Genomic DNA, 22,465 nt, shown 5'->3' with positions numbered 1-22,465 from the left:
ATGTAGTGATGAGAGGAGGAAGCCCAGGCAGGGAGAGTTAGCCCTGGGGACCTTGCTTGACTGGTGAAGGCAAGTGGCCAAGACAGATGAAGCAGCTGTTGGTGGAGGGGGCAAGGCTGCACAGCTCCCTGCCTGCACTGTGATATTTACAGCAAGCCAGTCTGCCTAAAGCCCAGGGCTTGTCCTTTGCTTTCTCTCTCAGGTCCATGGACAGTGTATTGTAGAACTGATAAATGAAATTGGTTTTTAATTGTTCACTTTATTAATGTAACTTCTGTTCACACACTAACTTCTGTTCCATATTGTAATTCAAACCCCAATTTAAAACACTCGCTCCATTTTGTAAAAGCTTCCTCCAACCTTCATTTTTGCAAACCCTGCTGTAATCTTATTAGTTTCGTTTAGATGTGTGAATGACATATGTATGAATGACGGAATCAACCTCCAGCCCCAGCCTGTCCTGATGAGATAAAGTTCAAATACCAACGGCTGAAGACCTAGACAACAGCCCTAAACAAAGTAAGAAGCATCCGCCCTAAAAAGAAAAGGACAACAGAACAACAGAAGGAAGATCAAAGCCAGGTTTAAGGCTGAAAGTCACACCTGCAATTGATGGGTGATCAATCTAAACCCAGAGGCAGCATGACACAGCAAGACCTATAGACTTTGAATCCAAACTAAAAGCTATAAAAAAAGAAGAGTGAGATGAGAGACCCTGGGTAACATTCTGCTGCCAACATGGAAGAACATCGGTGCCTGCCCAACAGAGATCCAGCTTGGCCTTGTACCCGGCTTTCCTGGCCAGTTAGCTGCCATAAGCTATGAACCCAAGCTGCAAAATCAAGCCATGAACTTAAGCTATCTTCACGACTGGTAACTATGCAGCAGCTGCAGAACACCTGATGAATGTGTGTGTGTGTGTGAATGTGTGTGTATAGATATTAGGTATAATGTGTGTGTGTATAAGAATTAAGATATTAGTTATTAGTCATAAATCAAATTGTTATCATAATAAATGTGGCATCTTTGTCTTGTCCCCTTTAATAAGATCCTGCTGGTTTTTACTGGTCTAATATAATTGGTATAACATTTTGGTGGAGAATAGCGAAGGGGGGATTATTGGTTTACAATAAGTGAGGCAAAAATACCAATCTGTGTGCACGCAGCCAGCTCTACAGAGCATAGTTCTATTCTTGGTTAACCAAACCTGCTGGCCCCCGTGTGGGTAGCAGGAAAATAAAGAGCTCATAAAATTGTTAACAAAACCTGCTGGCCTCCGAAGAGGTAGTAGAAAACATAAAATTGTTAACAAAACCTGCTGGCCTCCGAATAGGTAGCAAGAAAAGAAAAAAAAAAAAAACAGGGGCAGCAAGAGGGTCCCAGGGGCCAGCAGTGCTGCTTGCTGAACAAAATTAAAAATGTTTAAAAAAAAAAAGGCAAGGGAAAACAGTCTCAGAGGGAGGAATGGAGTCAAAAGTAGCTTCTGCCTCACCTTTTATTAAAAAGATAATGCCTTCTAAACAAATCCTTCAGAGATATGGGCACAGTCCTTAGACTGAACAAGCCCTTAGACTGAACAAGCACCATTTCGGACCTAGAGGATAGGTTGGTCCAATATATCCTCATACGTAAACCCCCAAATGCAACAAAAACAGACGCTGCAGGAATCTGGCTGCTGTGGGAGGCTTGTAATGACAGCTACCTCCACCTAACAGCCTGTAAAAAGAAAAAAATATCTCTAAAAGAGAAACTATTCCAACTGAAAAAAGGGGTAGAAAATTGGAAAGTAATGGAACATTGGGAAAAAGAGGCTTGGGACCCCCCGGGAAATGTGGGAAGAAGATATGTGAAACAACCGTTGTAAGCTGCTTTTTTTTTTAGAAATTAGGAGTTATAGTGCTTAATATTAATATTTATCAATTTGGTTTTGTTGTGGTTGGTTGGTTGGTTGTTCACAACTGTTGGGAAAATGTTTAAGAAAACACTATCTAAAGAGATCCTTAAAAACAAACAAACAAAAACAAACAAATGGGCTAGGTACATATTAATATATAAACCCTCAACTCCAATCAAAAAGGAAGCAGCTGCAGTTTGACTCCCATGGAAAACCTGTAATGAGGTATTCCTTCAATTGGCTAAATGTAAAAATGAAAAACTGCACCAAGATTTACAAGCCTCTTCTGCAAAAGCAGAGAAATAAAAATGTATGTAGTACTCAAACCTAGTTAAGTGCCCTTAAGGTTGGGCACAGAGAGTTAAAACAGCACTCTCACATCTTACAGCAGCAGTAATATAAAAAAAAAAACAAAAAAACATTTGAGACCCCAGAAGGGGCAGATTTTTGGGACCCCCCTGGAGAGTGGGAAGGGGGATATTTGGGTAGATTCCTCCTCCCAGGGCTAAAATGCCATTGCAACAGTAACAACAGTCCTGCTTCTGCCTCAAACCTCCAGGCCATGGCAAAGTGGCTGGAGATTTTAAAATAAAAAAAATCTAAAGTCACAAAGAAATGCACCACTTAATTGGCATTTGTGCAGCCCCAAGTACCGAACACACTGTGGCAAAGACTGAGCAGGGTCTGCCATGTGGGAGCACTGTGCTAATTTGTTTCTAAGCTTCTGTCTTTCAGGCTCTGAACCAGAACATCACGAAAGCTGGTACCAGCTGAAGAGTTATAAAATACCATGGTTATAGTGTCGCGACAAAGTCTGTGTTCATTGTTCTGTGTTGCATGTTCTGTGTCTGTCTCTAGTGGTGTCCTGTGCTAGCATTGGTCCAGAAAAAAAAAATACTACACTAAATAGGGCAAATGTCTTTTCCTTTTTCTACTTCTCCATGCCCTAAAGGGTAGTTCTTGGGCCCCCATAACCTGTAAGACGTTGGCCCATAATTGTAGGGCCCCATCTTTCAGGTCCCCAGAAACCTCTTGAAAACAACTGTTAAAAATAGGGGATTCTGCAACATTTTAGCAACAAAATGTTAGTTTAAGTCCAAATCAGCGTAACCTTGCATAACAACTGTGGTCCTCCTACAAAATCTTATTTGTTGTGTGTGCTTAAGGAGGTCCTGAACTCAGTAACTTTTATTGTTTAATGGCTATTGCAGCATCAAACTTGGTCCTCATTTTATTTGTCAATATACCCAAGAATTATAATGGTTATGGTTTTATTGTATTCCCAATTAATATAACTATAATTGTTTTCATTTGTGTGTAGATTATATCTGGTGTTTAGTCAATTGTAAAGGGTTTAGTTATATTCACCTAGTTATAATTGGTTTGGTTGCAACAAATCACTTTGCCCTACAATGTCAAGAACTACTGTAATGGTCATAAATCAAGGGGCAAAGTGTTGTAGAAGCAGCCCACCTGGTCAGCAGTTCTGAACATAATTTTTCATCCCCTCATTGTCCTATTAGTAATCCTAACTGTTATGTTGGTTCTGCCTTAAAACAATTACATAAAGTGTGACCCATTCAATGCCCCTGGATTGAAGGGTCAAAAGGGGGACAATGTAGAACTGATAAATGAAATTGTTTTTAATTGTTTACTTTATTAATGTAACTTCTGTTTGCTATTGTAATTCAAACCCCATTTTAAAACACTCCATTTTGTAAAAGCTTCCTCCAATCTTCATTTTTGCAAACCCTGCTGTAATCTTATTAGTTTAGTTTAGATGTGTGAATGAGGTATGTATGAATGACGGAATCAACCTCCAGCCCCAGCCTGTCCTGATGAGATAAAGTTCAAATACCAAAGGCTGAAGACCTAGACAACAGCCCTAAACAAAGTAAGAAGCATCCACCCTAAAAAGAAGAGGACAACAGAAGGAAGATCAAAGCAAGGTTCAAGGCTGAAAGTCACACCTGCAATTGATGGGTGATCAATCTAAACCCAGAGGCAGCATGACACAGCAAGACCTATAGACTTTGAATCCAAACTAAAAGCCTATAAAAAAGAAGAGTGAGATGAGAGACCCTGGGTAACATTCTGCTGCCAACATGGAAGAACATCGGTGCCTGCCCAACAGAGATCCAGCTTGGCCTTGTGCCCGGCTTTCCTGGCCAATTAGCCACCACAAGCTATGAACCCAAGCTGCAAAATCAAGCCATGAACTTAAGCTATCTTCAGGACTGGTAACTATGCAGCAGCTTCAGAACACCTGATGAGTGTGGGTGTGTGTATAGATATTAGGTATAATGTGAATGTGTGGGTGTGTATAAGTATTAGGTATAATGTGTGTGTGTATAAGAATTAAGATATTAGTTATTAGTCATAAATCAAATTATCATAATAAATGTGGCATCTTTGTCTTGTCCCCTTTAATAAGATCCTGCTGGTTTTTACTGGTCTAATATAATTGGTATAACAGTATTACCAGCAGTTACGAATTACCACACAGCTCTTTCTAAAGAAGCCCATTTATTCTAAAGGTAAAAGCATTAAAGAGAAAACATATAACATCAAAACAATAAATGTTCTTTTATGCATGCTAAAAGTTCACCAGAGATTACCCATCAGTTTTATGGTGCCCTATTAGACCAAGTCTTTCCAATCCTTTTGCAAAGGTTGGGGAGACTCTCCTTTGAACAAAAGGTTCTGCCTTTTTTGCTGGATGAGAAAAAAGGCCCCATGTCAAGTTAAGCTCACCTTTTTATACCCAAAGCCCTTTATTTGTCTTCTAGTTTCTGAGAAACCCAGCTTGAACTGGTATATGCAGACAACTCTGGGGGTACTACCCAAGGGTTTTGTTGTCTCAGTGATTCACCTTAATAACCTCCCACTTTTTAAAGCTTCTGCTGGAGCTGTGGTAACCCTCCCCTGTGGAACAGAACACGATAATTTTAACTATTCATAAATGTAATACTATATGGTCTGCGAAGACTTAGCATGTTATTTCAATATCTGTCACAGTATACATCAAGCCCTAAATGGTGTAGGAGCCAGCTATCTTTGAGAAACTGCTTCTCCACTCTGTTTTCAATCATTGGCTGAGATCTCTTGGATTCTTACTACTGTCTGTTCCTGGAATTGTGCTGTTTAGGACTGTTGGCTAAACAGTATTGACAGGGCTGATATGTCAGTTTCTGCAGGGGTAGTGAGAGGAGGTCGATCGAGTATCTAGAGTACTATGTCCTGCTTTGAACAGGTGGCAACTTTCTTGACCTTTGTGAAATCTCTAATGACATCATCACGTGGACTGCTTGCTGTGTGACACTCTTCTGAAACGGCCTGTTATCTGAAGAACAGCGTTGCTGCAGGGGGAGGTTGAAGTCTATTAGCCAAACGAGAGACACATCAACTGCTCTGCAATCTCTCCAGTGGTATTTTTAGAATTAAGATTTTTTGATATCTGTCTTTCTACTCCTGTTTCCCCACGCTAATGCTCTGCATTTCCTGCATCCTGGGTTTCTCCCCTGCCAAGGAGCCTAGAGTGCTGTGCTTCTCTTCCTCTATCGTGACTACACTGAGAAATGTTTAGAACTCTTCTGCCAAAGATGTTAGAGTGCTGTGCACAACCACAGGTAGCAAAATGTACAGTGTGGAAATTTTCTTTCTTCCTGTAGGAGAGATGAATGCACTATAGTCCAGGCTCTGTAATTACTGAGTTGGCTGGATTGGAATGATGTTTTGCAGAACAGTCTTTTTTGTGCCCTGTGAGAATCTCCGTATAGATACAGTAATTCCACACAGTGCAACTCTAAAAGGTGCTACTGTACTGACTAATTTCCTTGTATCCTTAGGAAATGCATAGAGTTGTGTTGTCTAGATTTTGCATGTCAGGTTTATAGATTGCAAAATGCTATATTTTTTCCACTGTTTCCCTCTCTTTCCCATTGCGAGTGCTGTCTTCAGTTCTAGGAGAGAGATTAAAGTTAAACTGGAGAAATTGGCACCCTTTGTTGTTTGTATAAAATCACTGTACTGAATTTCGATCATATGCTATGTATTTTGGAGGTTCATGCTATATATTCTGGATACCATTTATCAAGAATCAGTTGAGTATGCTTGCAGCATCACCTGTCAGCGCTTTCTGTGCCCCTAGAATATCTGTTGTCAAAAACTCTGCAGGAAGTGAGAAAATTACCTCTGGAAAAAAAGCATATTCATTTAATGAGAAAAATGATCTTACCTGAAAATTTTAAAGTTTATTTAAATGTAGAAATGTTACCGAGTGTATATATATTGTTATGCTGGCAGTGTTGTTAGTTTCCAGCAACTGTGCTTTGATGTGTTTGCAGTTGCAGACCTCTTGAAGCTGATGGGCATGCTAGCCACTTTTAATTTAATGAGGGAGCATTAGATGCTTCTTTTTTTAATGCTGCTTCTTTTTTTTTTGCCACCTGAAACAATAGCAGTCTCTGCCCAAAGCACTAGATCGTTTGGGAAGGCCTGGGCAAGAACTAATGCAGGTAGATTAGGAGGAGTTCCATATATTCATAGAGTTTCAGGCCAGAAGATGTCAGGTAGTTTGACCTCTCTTATATCACAGGCCATTAAATTTCACAGTTATCAATGTATTGAGCCCAATAACTTGCATTTTGGCTAAAGCATATCTTTCAAAAAAGCATCCAGTCTTGATCTGAAGACATGGAGATGGAGAAACTATCACTTACCTTGGTTGGTTGTTCCAATGGTTAAGAGCGTGCCTTATTCTTAATTTGTCTGGCTTCAACTTCCATCATTTGGTTCTTGTTATGCCTTTCTCTGCTAGTTACGAGCCCTTTAATCCCCTGCATTTTCTCCCTAGAAAGGTACTTATACATTGTAATAAAATCACATCTCAGTGTTCTTTGTGATGAACTAAACAGATTGAACTCTTTAAGTCTCTCACTTTAAGGCATTTTCTCCAGCCCTCATGTCTTTTCTGCACCCTCTCCCATTATTCAACATGCTTCTTAAAATGTGCAGACCAGAATTGTACACAGTATTCATCTCACTAATGCTCAGGTAAAATCGCCTCCCAACTCCCGTTTGCTACTCACCTGTTTATATTAAGGATCACAGTGCCCTTTTTGGCACATCATTGCAGTAGGAGCTCATGTTAAATTGCTTGTCCACTAAGATCCTTTTCAGAGCCACTGCTTTCCCTATCCCCCATTGTGTAGGTATGGTCTGCATTCGTTGTTCCTAGATGTATAACTTTGCATTTGGCTGTATTAGAATGCATTTTGTTTCAGTGGGCACAGATTACCAAGTGATCCAGTGGTTCCATGTGGCTGTCCTGTCCTCTATCATTCTGCCAATCTTTGTGTCATCCGCAAATTTTATCAGCAGTGATTTTATATTCACTTTCCAATCATTGAAAGTTTGGGGTCGAGTACCAATCCTTTGCTTTTCCACTGGAAACATCCCTATTTGATGATGATTCCTATTGTCGATTACTTTTTAAGGTAATCAGTTAACCAGTTCTTTATCCATTTAGCATGTTCTTTACTGATATTGTATAGTGCTAATTTTAATCAGAATGGCGTATAGTACCAAGTATGTGACAGCTACACATGTAACCTCTATCAACCAAATCTGCAATCTCAAAGAATGAAAGCAGGTTTGTTTGTCAAGTCCTATTTTCCATATATAAATCCATGTATTAATACTAACGCTAAATGTTTTCTTAGGGCATCAATCTTATTGCAGTCTTTCAAGATCATAAACATAAAGCATGATCTTGGAACCTCATTCTGCTCCTCAATACTATCCAGATTGAACTCTTGTAGAGGTGTTGTACTTTCTATCACTTAGAATAAGCCTTCTGATGCCTATTATTGCCAGTTAGCTCCCAACTCCAAATTAAAAATTCATCTTCCTTTAACGAGACCCAGTAGTGTACTTTGAATTCAGAGTGGCAGTCCTCACAGTTTTTGTAGAATTCATTCCCAAAGTAAATTAGGAAATATTCCTCTTTTGGTTAAGCATCTTAGTCCAAACCTTAGGAGCACTGAGTCTCAGGGCAGAGTAGTCATGCCTCCTGTACTGAGATCTACTAAAAGCAGCAAAGAATCCTGTGGAACCTTGTAGACTAACAGACGTTTTGGAGCATGAGCTTTCGTGGGTGAATACTCACTTCTTCAGATGCATGTGGTGGAAATTTCCAGGGGCAGGTATATATATGCTAGCAAGCAAGCTAGAGATAATGAGGTCAGTTCAATCAGGGAGGATGAGGCCCTGTTCTAGCAGTTGAGGTGTGAAAACCAAAAGAGGAGAAACTGGTTCTGTAGTCTTTGTTCCACATATCTACACCAGCCCACATATCTACACCAGCGACACCATCACAGGACCTAACCAGATCAGCCACACTATCACTGGTTCATACACCTGCACATCCACCAATGTAATATACGCCATCATATGCCAGCAATGCCCCTCTGCTATGTACATCGGCCAAACTGGACAATCTCTACGGAAGAGGATAAATGGACACAAATCAGACATTAGGAATGGCAATATACAAAAACCTGTAGGAGAGCACTTCAACCTCCCTGGTCACACTATTGCAGACCTTAAGGTGGCCATCCTGCAGCAAAAAAACTTCAGGACCAGACTTCAAAGAGAAACTGCTAAGCTTCAGTTCATCTGCAAATTTGACACCATCAGCTCAGGATTGAACAATGACTGTGAATGGCTTGCCAACTACAGAACCAGTTTCTCCTCTTTTGGTTTTCACACCTCAACTGCTAGAACAGGGCCTCATCCTCCCTGATTGAACTGACCTCGTTATCTCTAGCTTGCCTGCTAGCATATATATACCTGCCCCTGGAAATTTCCACCACATGCATCTGAAGAAGTGAGTATTCACCCACGAAAGCTCATGCTCCAAAACGTCTGTTAGTCTACAAGGTGCCACAGGATTCTTTGCTGCTTTTACAGATCCAGACTAACACGGCTACCCCTCTGATACTTGAGATCTACTAGATATCCACGTACCCTCAATACATAAGGTCACCAAACTCTGCAGTCTTTGTATTACATCTTTTCTTTTGGCAGAAGTCTTCCCCCTGCCTTACTGCCCAGAGTAGGCTAGAGGTAATGTTTCTATATAATCAACCTCATTTTTGGATGTCTACATTTAAAGGATGATCCTCCTTCTCACCTGGTAGGCACACTGCTGTGAAAATCCCATTGTAATGGATCTGTGGCCCTTAACATGAAGAAGAATAGGAAGATATAGAATCATAGACGATTAAGGTTGGAAGAGACCTTAGGAGGTCATCTAGTCCAGGACCAACACTAACTAAATCATCCCAGCCAGGGCTTTGTCAAGCCAGGCCTTAAAAACCTCTAAGGATGGAGATTTCATCATCTCCCTAGGTAACCCGTTCCAGTGCTTCACCACCCTCCTAGTGAAATAGTTTTTCCTAATATTCAACCTAGACTTCCCCCACTGTAACTTGACACTATTGCTCCTTGTTCTGTCATCTGCCATCACTGACAACAGCCTAGCTCCATCCTCTTTGGAACCCCTCTTCACGTAGTTTCCCCCCTTCCTCCCCAAAAATCCCCCATCACTTCTCTTTTGCAGACTACACAAGCCCAGTTCCCTCAGCCTCTTCTCTTAAGTCATGTGCCCCAGCCCCCAGATCATTTTCATTTAGCTCAGCTGGACTCTCTCCAATTTGTCCACATCATTTCTGTAGTGGGGGGGCCCAAAACTGGTTGCAGTGCTCCAGATGTGGCCTTACCAGTGCCGAATAGAGGGGAATAATTACTTCCCTCCACCTGCTGGCAGTGCTCCTGCTAATGCAGTCCAATGTGCCATTAGCCTGCTTGGCAACAGGAGCACATTGCTGACTCATATCCAGCTTCTCATCCGCTGTAATCCCTAAGTCCTTTTCTGCAGAACTGCCGCTTAGCCAGTTGGTCCCCAGCCTGTAGCAGTGCATGGGATTCTTCCATCCTAAATGCAGGACTCTGCACTTGTCCTTGTTGAACCTCATCAGATTTCTTTTGCCCCAGTCCTCCAATTTGTCTAGGACACTCTGGACCCTATCCGACCCTTCAGCATATCTACCTCTCCCCCCCAGTTTTGTGTCATCTGCAAACTTGCTGAGAGTGCAGTCCATCCCAACAGCCAGATAATTAATGAAGATGTTGAACAAAACAACCCCTGCGGTATTCTTCTTGATACCGGCTGCCAAGTAGACATTGAGCCATTGATCACTACCCATTGAGCCTGACAATCTAGCCAGCTTTCTATCCACCTTATAGTCCATTCATCCAGCCCATACTACTTTAACTTGCTGGCAAGAATACTGTGGGAGACCGTATCAAAAGCTTTTCTGAAGTCAAGGAATAGCACATCCACTGCTTTCTCCTCATCCACAGACCCAGTTATCTCCTCATAGAAGGCAATTAGGTTAGTCAGGCATGACTAGCCCTTGGTGAATCTATGCTGACTGTTCCTGGTCACTTTCCTCTCCTCTAAGTGCTTCAGAATGGATTCCTTGAGGACCTGCTCCATGATTTTTCCATGGACTGAGGTGAGGCTTACTGGCTGTACTTCCCTGGATCCTCCTTCTTCCCTTTTTTAAAGATAGGCCTTATATTTGCCTTTTTCTAATCATCTGGGACCTCCCCTGATCGCCGCGAATTTTCAAAGATAATGGCCAATGGCTCTGCAATCACATCAGCCAATTCCCTCAGCACCCTCAAATGCATTAGATCTGGACCCCAGACTTGTGCATGTCCAGCTTTTCTAAATAGTCCTTAACCTGTTCTTTCACCACACGTCTGTGCTTACCTGAAAATTTCCTTTTTTGGAGTAATAAAGTCCACAAATCTAGTCCACCTTGCCAGAACCACATTTATTTAAAAAAGCTCTGTTCTGCTGTAACAAAGATCTTGACTTGAAATGCTGCAGTGAAGAAGGTTGTGTTTTAGAACAGTGTTTGTTTTTCCAGAACACTATACATTGCACTGAACTGAAAGCCAAACAAAATCTAACCTTTTCTAAATCCAGGTCTCTGACTTTGCAATCCTGGTGGCATTGCAGTGAAGTAGACATTTTTATTAAAGATAATAATGAATAATTTTATAAGTAAAGCTATGTGTTTAATCAAATGAAACCATTTTATTCATGTAATAAGGTGATTTAATAACATCCTACTCACCAGCTTGATCTAGACACTCATAACAAAATATTTGAGTTGAAGTTAATATATGAAAAAGTATCTGAAGACCAGATCTGTTTCTCTGTTGTATTTAACACTCTTCTTTTAAATATTGAGAGCCAAAATCATCATTCAATCATGCACAAACAAATGATACCCCAATATTTCACCTACTGCATTACCATTTCAGCTAAATTACTTTTTCAGGGTAGATTTCATGTATTGAAGGAAAGCTGATCACTGTACAGGAGTCATGAAAAACCAACAAAGCAAATTTCTGCATTCTCTAGGCATTTTTTTTCTTGCGTGAAAAATGATGCTGCATTCAGTGTTATTGGATTTGACATTCCAGATATAAAAACTGTCTTTCAACAAGTTGATGTGACACTGTGAGAACTTGCAGAAGTGATTGAAAAATATCTCTTGTGCCATTTCCATCATTTTTGTAGGCGAGCATATTGCTATTCCAGTTGTCAGATTATTTAGTACAAACTAGACCCAGTCACTGCTCTTGGGCCACTCCATCTTTTGGTCATACCTTTTTATGTAAGAAATTCAAGCAGAGCTTCTGTAAATATAATTTATTATTTATTACTTGGAATAGCTGGTGAAATAAAGATTACAGACAGAGTCTTTGCTTCCTTTGGTACTTCTCTCACCTAAAACTCCCATTGATGTTAATGAAAGTTATGGGGATGTTTTCTGTCTAGAATAGATGCTTTTGTTTGCTCTTTCTTTAGTTTTTGTTCTCTTTCATGTCTTTCACCTTTTTGGAGGTAATATTTTGATGGTTTTCATATGAAACACTAAACTTTTCAGTGCTTAATGAAGTACCAAGTACTTGCTGAATTATTGATGAAGCACATGCAAGTTTTGGAAATAATTGTTGAACCACTGGTTGGTTGGTTTGTTTTTATTATTATTATTCATCCATTATTTAATTTATTTAGACTTTATAGTCAATATGTTGACATGGATGAACAAAATATATGGGTGATTATATATACACCTAAATAAAAGCAGTCTGATTTTTCACAGATGCTGAGCGCTCCTGTTGGCTTCAGTTGGAGTTGTTGGTGTTCAGTACCTCTGAAAAGCAGGGCACTTTCATTTACATATAGGTGCCTAAATATGGATTTAGGTGTCTCGTACTAGAAACTCACATTTAAACTTTTTGACTTACACTACCAGAATAAACCTCATATTTAAACATGAGTATTAGATCTAAGCAAATAATGTATTGTAAGCCAAGCACTTCTGTAATTGTTGGCACATTTGCAATGTTTTTCTACTAAAAATGCACATTGAGTATTATATTTTTCCCTTTGGGTAACCCAATAAATTTCCTATGTTCTTACAGGTAATCTCCTCTTCTTAATAATGCATGTTTCTGTCTGGATGATACTGATGAGCAGTAACGTTAATTTAATGCAGTGCTGTTCTCGTATTGCATCTTCTGTATACTGTACAATATGTGATAAACCTTTCTGTAGAGCTGAAATGCTCTCTTGCAAAGTATGCCATAATTTTTCATTCTTTGTAGCTGAGAAAGTCAAGAATGGTTTGCTTTTGCAGTGAAAACAGAGTGTTTATCCACTAATTTATCTAATTTAGCCACATACCCAATATTTATATAACCATCTGGCAGAGCAATATTTTAGCAGTCAATGTAACAGATGAGAATAGTAGAAGTTGATAGAGAAAATTTCTGCATGACTTACCTTTGAAGATAAGTTGATTAGGTTTTGAAAAGCTTCATAGAAAATATTTTAATGGGTTCAATTTGCATTTGTCTTTCCTGTGTACACTTTGTGTTTTAAGAAAAACGTATTTAATGTTTTCTGTCCAAACCTTGCCAGTTTAATAGTATGAGATTATTCTCATGGGAGATGCAAGATTTAACTAGATATACTTTTTAAGGACCAAACTCAGATGCGTTATTCTTGCACTGATTTCAACGGAGTTGCTTCTGTTTACCCCTGATTTTGAATTTGTCCTATGCCATTTTTTGCAACCATCAAAGGTGATCTTTTTTCATATCAGAGAAGATGCTGATGAAAAATTAGCACTGTACAATATCAATAATGCACATCTTAATAAAGATAAAGACCAGCTAACTGACAGATCTCAAAAAGTAGTTGGAAATTGGAAATTATCAAATAGAGATGTTTCAGGAAGTGAGGAAAGGAGTTGCGGAGAGATTGGTACTAGGCCCAATGTTGTTCAACATTTTCATCAGTGATCTGGAAGCAAATATAAAATCTTTGCTGGTAACATTGGTGGATGACACATGGATTAGCAGGATAGTAAATAATGATGACAAGTGATCTGGATTGCTTGGTAAGCTGGGCCCATGCAAATAAAATGTATTTTAATACTGCCAAATGCAAAGTCACATATCTAAGATCAAGGTCGTACCTACAGAATGGGGGTGTTATCCTGGCTCTGAAAGAGATATAGAGATCATAGTTGACAAGCAACTCAATATACAATCCTATTGTGATGCTGTGGCAAAAAGGGCTAATGTGATTGTTGGATAAATGGGGGAGTGATGATTAGGAGTAGGGAGATGATTTTACTGCTGTATTGGCAAGTACATTGGCAAGACAAACGAGAATACTGTGTACGGTTGTGATCTGCACATTTTAAAAAGGATGTAGAAAAACTTGGAAAGAGTGAAGAAGACCGAGACAACAGTGATTTGAGGTCTGGAGAAAATGCCTTACAGTGAGAGATCTAGAGTTCAGTCTGTTTAGGTTATCAAAAACAACACTGAGAGGTGACTTGATTAATGTATTTTCCTGGGGAGAAAATATTAAGTACTAAAGGTCTCTCTTTATCTAGCAGAGAAAGGCATAAGAACAACAGTCAGACAAATTCACATTAGAAATAAGGCATGTATTTTTAACGGTTGGGTAATTACCCAATGGAACAAATTACTGAGGAAAGTGTTAAATTCTCCATCTCTTGATGTCTGCAGATCAAGACTGGCTGCCTTTTTGGAAGATGTGTTTTAGTCAAAAACAAGATATGCTTTAGCGAAACACAAGGTGTTTTGGCTCAATACGGGGTAACTGAACGTAATGTAATGGCCTGTGTTGTGCAGGACGTCAAACTAGACAATCCTCATGTCCCTAAACTCTTTGAATCTATATAAAAAGTTTACACTGAGTGTGTGTATACTGGTCCTTGAACAGAAAAATGGCTTCAACTTCAAAGTTGTTGGTTATTAATACCTTCACAGGTGGGAAATCAAATAGTCCCATAAGACCCTTCTGAAGCAGGCTACCTGTCATGGCTCTGTTGTACCACTTGTATTTCATTTCCTGAAACCATTAGTTTAATCAAAGTATTAAAAGGCTCAATTTACTTTACTCTCAGATACTTCTTGCCTCATGTATTAAAAAATATATAAATGCCAAATATTTTCTAGATAAGCAGCTAAAACAGCTCATCTAAATATCATACTATAACTTAATTTAGTTTTCATTAAAGATTTACTTTTCTTGTAAAGGAAATCACATCCGTTTTCTAAATGGAACCGATAGGATTTCTTCTGTTTATTGGGAAGTTCTTTGCTGCTTGCTTGTTTCCTTTTAAAAGTTGGGTATCAAAAGTCTTTTTCACTATGTGTTGATTAATGTCTCTCTTTTCGTAGTCCACTGATGATTGATTGTTCATGTGCTTCAAGTCATATATGACTCATCTATTCAGGCTTTGGAAAACTAAGTGATTCTAATGTAGTCATATAAGAGTTTTATGATTCGTAATACTTGAATGTAGAAAACTGTGCCATGTTGTCACAAAAGTGTTTGGATGTTCTTTTTGAATGATTTTAAGAAAATAAGGGTTATTTTTCTCTGATACTGCAAATGTTAGAATAATGTGAAGATCCTCCTCAGTTTTTTGTTAATGCATCCCATAAACACTTTAAACATTGTTTTGCTGGTTAAAAGAAATTATAACCAGATTTTTTTTATTTAAAAGAGTAATACTTGGAATATACAAAAGTATAAGTTGAGCTTCATACTGTATGTACTGGAGTCTGACAGGATGAAAATTAATCAGTAGGTACTAGGAAAACAAAACTTGCCCTCCCCTCTATTTTTAAGCAACAGTCTAGCACACAGTTTTCAAATGTAGCTGTTTTGTTTTCGTAATGGACCATTTGTGGGGAGAGGCGTACATTTTATTGTAACCCTTCCCTTCAGTGTTATCAACGTGGAGAAAATGTGTTATCAAAAATTAATAGAGCCTGCCTCTGTTGGTGCTTGCCTACTCACAATTCTTTACACATCAGCACTTCAGCCAATCAGCAAAGAACAGGAGCTGAAATCAAGATACTTGTGCATATGATGTGGTTATATGCATAAAAAAAGCAAAGAAACAAATTAAAAAACTCATAATACTAAACAAATCGTGGTACATAAATATAAAAATGGTTGAGTGCTAAATAGTGGCTGTTCACCTTCCTTTGCACTCAGATGAGGGCAGGAGCCTTCTCCCTTTTGCTCCTTTGTGCAGAAGACAGCTGTGTTCCCAGGTATTGTGTTTTCTGAACCGAGGCACTGAAGAAATTTGTATTCCTATAGATAGGGTGTGTGTATGTTACAAGTGCTACAGCAGCACAGTTGCTGCTATATCCCTGAGCAACGTAGCTTGGTTGACCTAAGTTTTCATCATAGATCAGGTCTGACATAGTAAAGGATTGTAATGTTGGTACTGTTCCACTACACACCAGCTGACAGAGGGAGGGAACACGTTATTAATCCAGAAGCTAAAATAATCACTGCCCCTCAGTGTACTCCCACAGTGAGTCCAGAGGCATTCTACCTGTGTCCAGAGCAGGCAGATTTCTTCCTGTTCTTCCTTAGCAATCGGTGTGCACCCATCCTGCTGCAGCATTGATTATTAAGGCCACCGGATAGCCTAAAAATACTTCAGATGCCTGGATGTGTACATGAAAGGAATTAAATATAATGAAAACTGTGATTCACAAAAAACAGATTTTTGATGGAAAAGCGTTAGGATTTTTTTTCCTCTGCTGAATCAGAAACAAATGAACAAGCTTCTCCATGAATATATGGACAGCCAATATTCAGAATCCTGAGAAATTTAAATTTAAATTAATTAGAAATGGTGGTATGGACCAAATCTTTGCTTTCTTTAATCTGGCAAGAAATTCCAGTGACTTCTATTCATGTTAATAAAGCAAACAAGCCTTGGCCCAGTGTGTAAAAGTATTTACCATTACATGATCATATTATGCAATAATAGTTTACCAGGAATCAATAATACATGATCAGTTCAGATCCTTCATTATCACAGCTTATTGTAGTTTTTATCAGCTTTGGAAACTGGACTATTTTTGGCTAGAATAAAAATGATTTCAGGATTTTTGCTTCTTTAATAGTTCAACACAGCTAGAAAACTAGGTTCTTTAAACTTTATATCTATGTAAGACACATGAAAAATCTGGGGTAAAGTTTCTAAATGTGCTAAGTCCCATTTTCAAAAGATTACTTAAGGAGTTTTTCTCATTGAAATCAATGGAAATTAGGCTCCTAAATTCCTAAAATCGTTTCTAAAGATGTGATTTAGGCTCCTGATTTGCTTAGGCAAAATGAATCCTAGTTTATTATTGTGAAATTACTTGATCATCCATTTACACCTCATAGTTTCAATAACATATTCATTTTCATGTTTGGGGGAAACATAATAGAATTTGAATGAGCTAAAATGGTCTTCTGTCAGATTGTCCTTTACTCAGATTATTCATTCAATCATATTTGAAATCCATCCTTGTAACAATAATATAAGTATTGGTAGACAAGCCTCCATGTAGGGTTTAAGTTTTAGTTGTATACAGAAATAGAATTTCTGGAAAACCGTTTTTATCATTCTAATCAAAGACCTGTACAGCAATTACAGCTTCTTTATTTATTCATCAGTAAACTGATCCATTTCTTCCAATTTTTGCTTCAGTGGAATGAGTTTGTTACTGATGAAATGAAGAATCATTTTGCAGGGTGATTTAAGATCATCTGAATGCTATTTTAATCACTTTAGGAGTGCAACCTATACACTTTACTGATCTGTTATTTACTTGTTTGTTTTTTATAGTATTTGGAAATTCAAACACAAACCACTTTTTTTAAAGCTTAATTATCATGTCTGATCTTTTACTTTCTACAGTCTTGATAGGCCAGAAGTGTCACCTCAATGAAGGTGAAATTTCATCAGTCACAGAAGTGGTGGTGGTTAGAACAGTGGCCTGGAGTTCAGGAGATCTTTGGGCCTGATCATCCCGTCATTTGTGCATGCGTAATTCACCTTGACTTCAATGAGAGTCACATACCCGCAAATGATGCGGTGACTGGGACACTGGATTCTATTCCTAACTTCCGTTGACTCATCATGTGGCCTTGGGCAAGTTGTGTAGTCTTTCTGTGCCACTGCCTGTCAAATTAGGAAGATAATACTTACCATACTTCTGCAATACATACTACACTTGGAAAAGGTCCTTCAGATCCTTGAATGAAAGGCCTTGTATGAATGCTAAGTGCTATTATTAGACATAGAGCAGAATTGTTTTTTTCCTTTTAAATACAGGATGATGGTGGCAGTAAAGAGACAAAAACTGTGGCTGAGACTGTGGCTGTTTATTTTGCAGGATCTTTCATGCTGGTGAACACTTCTGGGAGGTTTGCTGAACAAAGAGCTCACCTCCTGCTACCCCACCTAAAAGAAAATGACACGCATTGTATCGATTTCCATTACTATGTTTCAAGCAAGAGTGGGTCCAATCCTGGTTCTCTGAATGTTTATGTGAAGGTCAATAATGGTCCGCTTGGTAACCCCATCTGGAACATGTCTGGAGCAGCTACTGGCACTTGGAACAGAGCAGAACTGGCAATTAGCACCTTTTGGCCTAATTTCTATCAGGTACATTTTATTTGTTGTTAAATTTTGTTTCTCATATTGAACGAATTTGCAGCCTAAATTTACAACTTGCTTTTTGTCATCAGCAAGACTGAATACAGGCTGAGATAGCCTGATTAGTGAGTAAAATCTAATGTATGTTATGTTGGTCAGTTTGTTTTAATTGGTCTTTTTTACAGTTGATGCTAAATATATATTTACTTATTTTAATATTTAAGAATGGATGATTTGTCATTGATTTCAATGGCCCAGGATTTCACCCATTACCTGTACATCAGGAACATTAGAATTTAGTAACAGAAGATTTTACGTTGTTAGGCTTGTTTATTTTGCTTTATATTGATAACACTCAGTTGTGGCTCTAGAACCAGATGTGTATGAGTCCACAGGCCTGAATTGCAATTTTAGTTTGTAATTTCAGTTTTTGATTACAGCAGCATTCTTCTGATTAAAGCCTAAAGGTGAAGTAGTAGTAGCTTAATGTGGCCATTTCTTAAGATGCTGCCTTTCTGTAGGAAAGTTTACCATGGTTCCACAAACACACACATGTGCACCCTATACCCCACACCCCAAAAGGATGTGGGGGGAAAGGAGATTTTGGCAAACTTATAGTAAAATATTTCTGTAACATAAGAATGAGGCTAAAATGCCATATTGATAGAGATACAGGCAATCTCAGAAGACATTCATGTGCTCTCCCTATCTATATAATCTGCATCAAATTTCAACTAATATATTTTAGCTAATTGAAGTCCAAGGAATCAAGATACTTCCAAATAGCTTTTTTCACTCTAATGGGACCAGTTTAACAGAAGTGTGTAGCTCAGGCTACCTAGATAACTGCAATCCAGCTTTTCAGGCTTAGACACAGCCTCAGGGGAAGATCCTTAGCTTTTGCAAGAAGCTCCAGTGACTTGAATAGTTACTCTGATTTACACCAGCTAAGGATCTGTCTCTCTGTTCCCAATTGCTGTGCCATCTCCTGTCTCTTTGGTTGCATCCTCGCTCTCAAGGATCTCTGTCATAGTCTCCTCAGCTTCCCCATCACAATTATAATTTCCACAGCTGTTTCTGTACTCCACGCCTACCTTGGTCCCACTGCTCTTAAAGCTTCCCCTCTAATGAACTCCTTAACCATTCATCTTTTGTCACAGAATCCCTGGGAGTAGGTTTTTCACATCCTATCCAGAACTTGGGTGTCTTTCCCAGTGACCCACCAGATGCTGCAGCACTTATTACTTCTCACAAGGCTTTAGCCATCTTGTCTCTGCTCTATTTCCTAGAAAGAATAGGGACAGGAAAAACCTTCATAGCAGAATGTGCAGTGGTCTTGCAACAGTAGTGACGGAAGCCCATTACTTGCCATATATAAAAGATAATGGGACAATGTACAAATAAATAAGTACTGCAGGAAAACATCCTGCATTGGTGTGGGGATGGACTAGGTAATGTAACAATAGTTTTGTTTTTTATTTTTATAATCGTAGCGATACCTGCCTACATGACAGTGCTATACAGTTCCAATCCATTAATAGGACACCCACGGTGTACCTACCAACAAACAAATCAAAATTAAGGCATAAATATTAACACAGGCTACATGGTAGTGTTTTAAAGAAATAGTATTTGCACAATGCAGATCTCTTAAAAACATTTTTGAGTCTATTTTCCTAATGATTCATGAAAAATGTAGGCAAGTAACTCCCACTAATGCTAACTGAATAAAAAGCAAGACCGATTATTGTGGAGTAAATCCAATTCTAGTCCAACCGCTTAGTATTTATTTGGTATTTAAAGTGGTTTTAGCCTGCATATTATTAACATAAACACAGGCAAAGCTTTTAAAAGATTTAATAATTAGCTTTTTTCTTATATTATGTTCCTATAGTTAATTCGTGTTATGGCACCTTTTTATGTCAGGTTTCCATTTAGAAATGACTCTTTAAAAGTACAGGCTCTGAGCATAGTAATCATGTTCATCCAATATATATTTTCTTTGTACCAGATAATTATTTGTGTAGGTTTTACCCTACATGGCAAACTACTGTACTAGATATATAAATCACATTGATAACCTGCATCTAGCAAAGCTAATTATAGGTGAATTACTTGTCATTTCAAATTAAATTGTCAAGTATTCTGATTATTAAGATGTGTTTAATTCTTCAATTAATTCTTGTTCAAATTGCTGCTACTTGAAGCCTGCCCCTCACTTAGAACTGCACCAGTCAGGAAGTATTGGCTATGTGCTTTCATCAGAGGGCAACAGAATAAAATATCTGATTTCTTTAAGTATATATGACCTGCTTGCTACCTCTTTAATAGGAGAAAAATTTGTTATTTCATAGGGTTATTTTATGTTGTCAGACCAGTGTGCAGTATTAAAATGTGCTTTAATTTTTTAAGCATAAATAATTGTACAACTCCATAGATTGTAAGATACAATACCCCCCAGCTGAGTTCAGATTGGTGAGTTTCTCAGCAACTGTTGCAAACAGGGCCAGCTCCAAGTTTTTTGCCGCCCCAAGCAAAAAAATTTTCCCGCATCCCCCCGGCTCTGCCCCAACTCCTCCCCTTCCCCGCTCCATTCCAATCCCTTCCTCAAATCCCCGGTCCACCTCCTCCCCCGGGCGCAGCGCATTTCCCCTCCTATCCCTCCCTGTGAGGGAGGGGGAGAAGCGGAGCAGCTGTGCACTTGGGGGAGGAGGCGGAGGTGAGCTGTGGGGGGGAGGAGCGGTTCCTCTGCTCCCCCTCCCCTTACTTCCTGCGGCCCTCCCGACACCCCGCACTGCCGCAGGTCACCGCCACTCAGGGCCAGCACCCAGCTTTTCACGCCGCAAGCAAAAAAAAAAAAAAAAGGTGGGGGGGAGCCGGAGTGCCGCCCCTTGGAAGATGCCTCCCCAAGCAGTTAGGCATACTGTTAAGGGCTTTTCTATGCTAAAGAATTTTGTCAAAGCAAGTTACTCTAACAATCAAAAACTTGTATAATTATGTTGTTTGTGCATGTTCACACAACGTTCCTTCTATTGGTGAAACGCATCCACAGGTATTGCTCTAGCATCGACAGTGAGAACAGTGCACTGTGGGTAGCTATCCTACTGTGCTACTAGTCACCTTCTGCAGCTAGGAATTGTGGGAAGGGAGAGTGGACAATAACGCATCATGGGTGTGGGCTCAATGTCCAATGATGCAGTTTTTTCGGTCCCATCATTCCATGGACTGCATGTTGTGGCATTTTTCAGTGGTTCCTGTTTACTATGCACCCACCATCTCCGTTTGAAAGAGTTGATCCTGCACTGCTCTCTACTGTTGTGGTCACTGTTAGGAACACATTTCAGCTGATCATACAGTATATCATGAAAATCTGAACAGGAATCAGAGATGCCTGACCTTCTGCGTGCCATGAAAAGAAACAACACCAGATTACTTTTGGCATTCTAGAGTAGTTGCACACTGTGGACCATCATTTCTGGGCTTGAAAAATAAGCACTGAGTGGTAGGATCACATCGTTATGCAGGTCTGGGCTGCAGAACTTTTGGATATGGAAAACCACCTTCCTGGAACTGTGTGCGCTGCTTGCCTCAGCGCTGTGGCGCAAAGACACCAAAATGAGGGCTGCCCTCTTGGTGGAGAATCATGTAGCGATCTCTCATGGAAACTGGCGACTCCAAATTGCTACCAATCAGTGACAATCAGTTTGGAGTTGGAAAGCCCATCACTGGGGCTGTGTTAACGCAAGTGTGCAGAACCGTTAATCACATCCTGCTACAAAGGACTATGACTCTTGGCAATGTGTGTGAAATAGTGGATGGGTTTGTGCAATGTGTGCAAGTGTGGCAGGACGATCAATTACATGCATATCTCAATTTTGGCCCTGGATCATCTGGCGACTGAGTACATCAATAAAAGGGGTACTTTTATTGGACGCATTTGTGGATCACTGTGGGCATTTCACTGACATTAATGTGGGGTGGTCTGAGAAGGTGCATGACACATGCGTCTTTAGGAACACTGGCCTGTACAGAAAGCTGCAAGCAGGGACTTTCTTTCCAGACCAGAAGATTCCAATAGGGGATGTTGAAATCCTGTAGTGATCCTGGGAGACTCAGCGAACCCCTTACTTCCATGGCTCATAAAACTTTACACGGGAAACCTGGACAGCTGCAAGGAGCACTTCAACAATACGCTGAGCAGGAGGAGAAGGCCTGTATAATGTGCTTTTGGCAGATTAAAAACATGTTTGCACTGCCTTTATGGCAGGTTAGACCTAAAAGAGGAAAATATTCCCATGGTCATAGTAGCTGGCTGTGCACTCCATAATATTTGTGAGGCTAAGGGTGAAAAGTTTCCCCTAAAGTGGAACACAGTGACAGATTGCCTGATGGCTGATTTTGAGCAGCTAGATACCAGGGCTAT

The 22,465-nt window shown here is 39.5% G+C and overlaps 1 protein-coding gene across 1 annotated transcript in view; it reads left to right on the top strand.

Moving 5' to 3' along the window:
* Window positions 1–22,465, top strand: part of PTPRM (protein tyrosine phosphatase receptor type M) — a 719,823-nt gene that overhangs the window by 256,096 nt on the left and 441,262 nt on the right. The window contains 1 exon segment of the mRNA XM_030552787.1: window positions 17,780–18,051. Within this exon segment, the coding sequence (XP_030408647.1) occupies window positions 17,780–18,051 (272 nt within the window).

The sequence above is a fragment of the Gopherus evgoodei genome, chromosome 2, assembly GCF_007399415.2.
Source record: "Gopherus evgoodei ecotype Sinaloan lineage chromosome 2, rGopEvg1_v1.p, whole genome shotgun sequence".
NCBI classification, from domain to species: Eukaryota; Metazoa; Chordata; order Testudines; family Testudinidae; genus Gopherus; species Gopherus evgoodei.
Note: the sequence above shows the minus strand (reverse complement) of the source record. Positions and strands in the feature narration are given on the sequence as shown.